The sequence below is a fragment of the Phyllopteryx taeniolatus genome, chromosome 13 (assembly GCF_024500385.1).
Source record: "Phyllopteryx taeniolatus isolate TA_2022b chromosome 13, UOR_Ptae_1.2, whole genome shotgun sequence".
In the NCBI taxonomy this organism is placed as follows: Eukaryota; Metazoa; Chordata; class Actinopteri; order Syngnathiformes; family Syngnathidae; genus Phyllopteryx; species Phyllopteryx taeniolatus.
This window is the reverse complement of record NC_084514.1, coordinates 11,067,029-11,075,530: the sequence shown is the minus strand read 5'-3', so window position 1 is coordinate 11,075,530 and position 8,502 is coordinate 11,067,029. Positions and strand designations below refer to the sequence as shown.

At 40.8% G+C, this 8,502-nt stretch overlaps 1 protein-coding gene across 1 annotated transcript in view; it reads right to left on the bottom strand.

Moving 5' to 3' along the window:
- Positions 1-4,044: 4,044 nt before the first annotated feature.
- Positions 4,045-8,502, bottom strand: part of LOC133488169 (leucine-rich repeat and fibronectin type-III domain-containing protein 2) — a 139,883-nt gene continuing 135,425 nt past the window's right edge. Inside the window, 1 exon segment of the mRNA XM_061795736.1 lies at positions 4,045-6,983. Within this exon segment, the coding sequence (XP_061651720.1) occupies positions 5,999-6,983 (985 nt within the window). The 3' untranslated portion in view covers positions 4,045-5,998.

Here is an 8,502-nt window from a genome sequence, read left to right as displayed (position 1 = left end):
ATGTGTTAAACGCTTGTGTTTTCAACATTAGTCCAACACACAATGTTCTATTTCCCTTTTCGTACACCTATTTTCCTTCTTTTTAACATCCATCCATCCATCCATTATCTGAGTCGCTTCTCCTCACTAGGGTCGCGGGCGTGCTGGAGCCTATCCCAGCTATCATCGGGCAGGAGGCGGGGTACACCCTGAACTGGTTGCCAGCCAATCGCAGGGCACATACAAACAAACAACCATTCACACGCACAGTCACACCTACGGGCAATTTAGAGTCTTCAATTAATGCATGTTTTTGGGAACCGGAGTGCCCGGAGAAAACCCACGCAGGCGGGGCCGGGGATTGAACCCGGGTCCTCAGTCACTGTCATCTTTCATCTTCAATACAAAGTCAATGTGGGATGTGTGGGCTAACACGGAAGTACAGTATGTGATTTAAAGACAAGCCAAGAGATCATCATGATAAAGTTTACACTTTGACGTTCTAAATCCCCAATCGCTATTCGCATTGACAGTAATGAATAACGAATCACAATTGCCTAGCGGTGACCCACGTAGGCCGGGAAGCCAACTTTCCATCCCAGGTTCGCGTTGGCCGAACCTCATGTTCGACCAAAGAAAAGGGAAAGGGGGAGGGGCTACGCGAGGCCAGCCCCGCAGCGATAGGGAGGTTAGCCAGGAAGAGCCAAGAAGAAAGGCACAAGAGAGCGAGAAGAGGCGGGAGTCAAAGGTTAAATACCCAGGGGGTGTGTCTAAGGGACAGAGAAACTGGAGAAGACCACGCCCATCGACTTGAATTTTGCTGTTAAAAAAAACAAAAAAATGGTGTAAAAATCATATATTAATATAAAATACTCCCATCTTTGTACTCTTACTCATCGGTCAAGCATATAGAATGATTGTTTACACTTTGGTCAGATTAACTTATTGTTCAATACAACTTGGAAGAAAGCAGTTTATCAAGTTGTTGGGGGGGTTGCTATGACAACCGAGCCATAGTCACTACACCTTGCAGCATGTAAATTAGACTTTGTATGTTCATCCCAGGCATAGTGTCTGAGGAATCTGGGCTCAGGCCTTCATGTGTGATGCTTGCATGTTCTCCCTTTGCTTTATGGGTTTTCTCTGGGTGCACTGCATTCCAATAACATGTATGTAAGGTTAATGTATTTTTCCATACAGGTAAGTGTGAATAATTGTTAGTCTAGATGTGACCTATGATTAGCTGGCGACCAGTTCATGATGTACCCCGCCTCTCGCCCAATGTCAGCTGGTATAGGCTCCCGCTCAGTGGCTCAGGCGATAGATGTAGCGGATGGATGGATGTTCATCCCATGTTGTAATATCAAGGTATTTTGGACATCTCAGATTGGTTTTACAATCATTTAAGAAAAACATTCTGATTCTAAAATGTGTAATGAAACTGAAGCAGTAAGGAAGAGGAGAGTGTATTCATTATATTGGTCTCATCTTCCCTGAGACTCAACTTGGTTCAAATTACTTTTCCTCTTCGGGAATTATGTAAAAACACTAAAATTGGAATCGTCATTGGTCTTCATCCCATTTCCACACTTGTAAAGGCAAGCCAAATAGATACTATCAGTTGATGACTGATGACCTGTCAGATATGTCTGCGAAAATATAATTTAGATCTTATAATTTCTGGAACTTCTCCAATATATGTGACTTGAAAGCTTGCCATAAAATATTCATAATATTTGAGAGGGGGGGTGTCTGTTTCTCAATTACACCAGCAATTGTTATGCATGAGCTTTGCACACATACCTGTTACACTTGGGCATAATGATATAATCTAATTTATCGTCCCTCCAAGCTGTGTGACACAGAGGAAGACAGTCACATAGCAAGCAACAACTAACTTGGCGCAACAGCAGATCTGATCCGTGCTTTATTTAAGGAGTAATATAGTAGTTACACTGTTCCGCAAAGGGGATGGGCCCTGAACGACATCCTTCTTTGACTCAACTGTCCTGCTGATCATCTTGTGGTCATGGTCATATATGTAGTTGATGTTCATTCACGTTTTTTTCTTTTTTCACAGGTGATTTTTTAAAACCAAGACAGTTTTATTTATATAGTCCCGGTTCATGAGACATTATCCATCCATCCATTTTCTGAGCCGCTTCTCCTCACTAGGGTCGGGGGCGTGCTGGAGCCTATCCCAGCTATCAACGGGCAGTAGGCGGGGTACACCCTGAACTGGTTGCCAGCCAATCGCAGGGCACACACAAACAACTATTCGCACTCACATCCACACCTACGGGCAATTTAGAGTCTCCAATTCATGCATGTTTTTGGGATGTGGGAAAAAAACGGAGTGCCCGGAGAAAACCCACTCAGGCACGGGGAGAACATGCAAACTCCACACAGGTGGGGCTGGGATTTGAACCCCGGTCCTCAGAACTGTGAGGCTGACGCTCTAACCAGTCGCCCACCGTGCCGCCATGAGACATTATATTGAGGCAATTTATATTAGAAGAGAGTCTAGAGCCATGCTCACACTAAAGAAAACTAATAACAGTTGTCTGATGTACATTCATATTTTAAAGTACTTTCGGAAAATGGATGGATGAATTTGTGACAATGTGTGCTTCTTCTTTTGGTCTGACAAGCTGCGCCTTTCTGCTATTATGCTGGCCAATTAGCTACAGATTTTTACGTTTGTCATTTTATTGTTGACTGTACACTTTCATAGCGCTGTACCCTGTAGTTTCTGTAGTCAGTCTGTAGTCAGGAGTGAGTCATCAAGACATGGATGAGAGAGTTTGATGTGGATGAATTTGACTGGCCTGCACAATCCTGACCTCAACCCTACAGAACATTTTTGGATGAATTAGAGCGGAGACTGAGAGCCAGGCCTTCTCGTCCAACATCAGTGCGTGGCCTCACAAATGTGCTTCTGGAAAAAGGGTCGGAAATTCCCATAAACACACTCCTAAACCTTGTGGAAAACCTTCCCAGAAGTGTTTAAAATGTTATAATTGCAGAGGGTGGACCAATGTCATATTAAACCCTATGGATTAAGAATGGGATGTCACTTATATTCTTATCTGAGTCAAGGCAAATGAGCGAATACTTTTGGTTAACATTTGTATTTCATTTCTATGTTGGAAAACAACATCAGAAGTAGCAGGTAAACCTACTGTTAATGCAAGAAATGTTAGTTTCACTGTCTTCAAATAAAGTGTGAATGCATTTGCCATTGGTGGTTATTGTAATTCCATCATAAATTTTACCTTAAACCTTTACAAGAAACAAAAGGAATTTAGGATATTACACCTGCACTGTCCAGGTATTTATTTAAAGATCAGACGACAAAGATGTTATGGGGTCAGTTAAAATTCATATTTGCATTGTTTATATGTTATGTAATACATGCACGTAACTTCCAGAAAGTTTTCAACCATAGTTTACCTATAAATTAGGTTTTTATGACGCATATTGAGCCCTCCCCGAACATACCCGAAGCTCAAGGATGGCAGTGGTCTGCAGCGTACAGCACACTATGCTAGTCTTTTCAAACAGCCTGCGTCTATGTGGTATTATATTTTCCAGAGCGCAAAATGATCAATAACCTCAAAGTCAAACTCCCAATGGCCATGTTCATCAAACCTTCATCAGGTACACTAGCCTTAGTCAACACGCACTAATAAGATTATATTTACGATGAAATTATACTTACTATGTGCTGGTGTAAGCATCTTCTGTGGGAGATTATGAATTAGGGCCTTATAATGGGCCCTGGCAAGGAACTACGTGTACTAGTACTCATGTAATAAGTGTAGTGCTGAGATGAGTCAGCAGCAACTGGCCTGAATACAGCAGCTGGACCTCAGAAAGAAATGCCTTGGCAAAAACATATAATAAACACAATAAACAATAATACTAATAATAAACAAAGCTAGTGAGAGGGGAAGAACATCCAGGCAACACTAAAGATCTGAACTACACGTGCAATGAGTAATGAAATTCAAGGCATATAGAATACCGGTATGATGTTGCAGTAAAAACACAATAGCCATGGGATTTTATGAACATTTTATATATTTTTTTCTTTTTAGCAAAAATGTTTTCACACATTTGTTCTTGTTTTTTTTAAATCCTTGATTCTTAGAATCATGACTAAGCCATGTCACGCACACAACTGTATTCTTAGCAGCGTGAAACGGTATGTTACAAGATGACACAAATAGAACTAGTAAGTTAAATTGTCCATTCACAAAATACAAACGTATCAACATTGGTGTCACTTCTTGTCTTTTTGGTGACACCAACTCAGTGGAGGCAAGAGGTACCGTAACATACAATTTTATGACTATTAATTAAGGGGGAAAAAAGACAATGTCTGTCAGCAAGAATTATTTATGTTTTTATTTGTTTTTACCATTTGGGTGATTTTTTTTAAATGGATCATGTAGTTTCCCGCTTGTCTTGTTTCACTGAGCCAGCTAGAAACAACCAATAGTACACCACAGTAAAGCACCTTCACTGTTTACTTGCAGTGAAAATAAAAACACGACCAAATGACATCCTCACTTTTACATTCCACCCAGTTATTTGTAGAAAATATGCCAATATACAGAATGCTACACCTAGGGATCAAAACAATAAAAACAAATGTATAAACACCCAACAGAACCAGATGCAGCAAAAACCATAGGATATTAAGAAAGGCATCAAAATGGGAAGTGGATATATCTCAGACTGTAATTCTGAATAACCACCGATTACAAGAAGGTGTAATTTACAGCTCTGAATGAAAGAGAATGATTGATAAATACTGTAGCTCAGCTGGATAAACGAACTCAAACAATGTATAACACAGCAACTCTTTCTTTGCCTTTTTGTTCCATGCCATCTGGTTTAACAGTTTCGAGAACCTTTGCCCATGATCTGAAAGTTTGTTTTTATTTTTATTTTATTTTATTTTTGCTCCAGTTATTGTAATGCAGGGCTAATTTTTAACCTAGCCAGACTGCAATATCCCCATCTTTGCATTACCAAAAATAAACCGTGTAAAATGTTGTTACTCTGATTCATCTGACCATTGTCACCAGCATTATTCGTGGAATACAAAGCAAATGAATGTCAATACAGATTAGATACAAATGTTTTGACCTGTTTTGTGCTACATTTCTTTGAATCGTGTGCAAACAAGTTATTATCTGTCCTACTTCGACCCATTTATGACCTTGTCTATTGGGAGTGCAGTTTCAGTTTAATTATTTTCCTGTTAAAACCCACAAAGCATACATTACCAAAGTATAAAGCAAGGTTTGATGTGTTACAATCTTGTACTTTATCTTGACAATGGGGCCATTTGGTAAATATTGTGCTTTGTCTATTACTGTATGCGACTAAAAATTGCAGTGGGTGTACATAATGTGGTATGAAATGGCTCTATGAATCGTACCTTTTGTGATATTTTGATTCTGCTGGATAACAGTGATAACCGAGTTGCACATCAGTCACTCGGTGTAATACTCAAAATAATAAATATTATAAATGATAAAAGTAAAATTTCAATCATTTTTTCCCCCACAATTGTGATCCTGAGGTCCTTCGATCAACTGCGGCAGTAGTCTTATTTCACGCAGTGGGTCACACAAAAGTACTTCCCATTCACCATAGCTGCGGCAAATCCACTTGGCAGTCAATTCATTTGATAAAGACCCAGTAAATCCACTCAGAATTTATCCTCTCTTTTCCCTCTTTGCTTGTGATACTCTCATGTGCCAAATAGAGGGAGAGTATTCCAGGTCATTGCTGTGCAATCCAAGACTCACGAAAGGTGAAATATTTTGTATATAAAGTCGAAGACTGTCTGAGTTAAATTTGTTGTTGAAAAATGACATTGTTGGACTTGTAATACACAAACACTGGTCCCCTGTGGAACATCCATCCCTTCTGAGCTTATATTTCTTTAGTTTATGATTTAGGAAAAGTATATTGTGGTCCAGTATAATTGGCCCAATAGTACTCAGACTGTGCTCTCCATCACCCACTCAGAACCCTCAAAACTAGGCTTATCATCCTCATTGTCATCATACTGTAGTAGCATGCCATTAACTGACAAACTGCGTTTAGTCCAAATGTTACTGATCCTGCGAGGATAGCTGCCACGGCACTGTGTTGCTCCCACATGCCCCATGTCAAAGGAATGGCTCCTTTTAGGTTTACCTTCCTGGGGTAGCCCTAGGAGACGGCCCAGCATGGTGGTGGACTCTGCTCTTCCAAGTAGAGGTTCTTTGTCGGAAAGGGGCGCAATAGCTCCTGTAATCATAGTATTGGTAGCTGTGGAGGGGCCAGGTTGATGGTCCCTGGTTATCCCACGAAGCTCCATTGTGGTGAAGGCTCCTAAAAGGTGGTCCAGGTTTGGTTGTGGTTTGTGGCTGTGCCTCTGCCTACGGAACTTGCTGCTGGGCAGGGTGCTGCATTCAGCTCCTTGCATACTGTAGCAGTCACCAACCCTTCTTCCTGTTTGACTATCCAGTGAGTTGGAGGAGGATGACGATGAGGAGATACTGCTCTGAAGGGATCCACATTTAAACTCGACCATTTCCTCACGCATGACCACCACAGCTGATTTGACTTGTGGCGGGGCACCGTTGAACCTGTTCATACCCCCGTTGGTCTGTGAGTACGTATTGCTTACAGTGGGTAACTTTATAGTCTGGATGCCACTGGTCACCTTATAGCGCACCATGAGGATGATGATAAACACAAGTAGCGTGGCCACAATGATACCGCCAATGACCAAGATCATGGTGCCACCCAAGAAACCACTGTGAAGAGACTGGCATTGGGGATAGTCGTCAATGGTCATGAACTGGACACAACCTACAATGTTGGTGGCTGTAAGGGTGGTGGCACTGTCATCCCAGATGGCCAATACGCACAGATCATACTGCATCCCTGGGACAAGATTGGTGACTATGAAGGCTCTGTTAGTCATTGGAATCATCCTATAAACACACAGATGAAAAATAAAGACATCGTTAAACATTGCACAATGCAAATAGTAATCGATGAGCTAGCTTAATTGTATAATGCGTGACACAAGAATCATGGTTTGGATACTGTGTTTGATATGATTTGCATACATTCAATTTAATCAACAATAAATGGATACTAAAAACATCTAAATATAGTGGAATAAACTGGCATTTGGTGCCTTTAAAGTAGAAAGGTAATTCTTCATGATGCAATTTCAGAGACAAAAATGCTATTGGAAATGTTAAGCAGTATTTAATGAAATATCAGTCTAGGAAATGAATTAAGGTACACATGGGGTTTGTTACATTTTACCATGAAGAGAAATTACACAGCTATCAAATGCTAAGAGTCTATGATCGGGGTCTCGGTCGGGGGGATCAAGTTCCCTGTTTTTGAGTAATTCAAAAAAACGTCATATGAGCATAAAGTGACTTGGTATTTTTCATCAAGTCAATTTACAGGCAGCCTATCACTTTTTATTACAACAAAATTATGTCACTTGAAAATATTCAGTCAATAAGACAGGTTTGACTGTTGTTGGATGGTTGCAGCAGTGAAAAACTGCAGTCTAATAGTCTTGTAAATGTCCACAATGGACGCCACCCTCTTTTCGAATGCTGTATGGGATTTCTATTGACAGATTTTTTTGAGAAACCAAGTTACTTGCAATTGTGTAAAAGATTAAAAACATACAGTATATGACAAGATGTGTTAAGGCTGTCATTTTCTAGAAAATAAACAAAAGGTTTAAGCATCCCTGATCTCACAGATGACTAACAGCCAGCCACTATTGGTTAAGTTTGAACTTGAAGGAAATTGAGCCTGTAGGACATTGAGAATCATTTATCGCCAGCACCATCAAGATGGACTGTGTTGATTTTTCCATCCAGCCATCCATCCATTCATCCATCCATCCATCTATCCTCTGTACCACTTATCCCCAATAGTCGTGGGTCAGTTGACTTTAAACATCAATTTTCTGTACAGCTTATTTCCAATAGGGTCACAGGCCTGCTGGAGCCTATCCCAGCTATCTTCGGGGTACAACCTGAACTGGTTGCCAGCCAATCGCAAAGCACATACAAACAAACAACCAGTCGCACTCACATTCACACCTACGGGAAATTTTGAGTCTTCAATCAACCTACCACGCATGTTTTTGGGATGTGGGAGGAAACCGGAGTGCCCGGAGAAAACCCATGTAGGCACAGGGAGAACATGCAAACTCCACACAGGCGGGGCCGGGGATTGAACCCCGGTCCTCAGAACTGTGATGCAGACGCTTCAAATTTATGTAAACTGTCAGGTACTCTAAAATCATCTTGGATTCATTGAATTTTGTTGTGGATTGGTAAATGAAATTTTTTTTTTCATGTGATGTTCTGTGCATTCCAAAAGTATTCAGAGTATTCACTTTGTGAAAATGGGAGAATGTTCTAGAATGACAACCATCCAGGTAATGAGCAGTGCCTAATTCCTTCCATACAC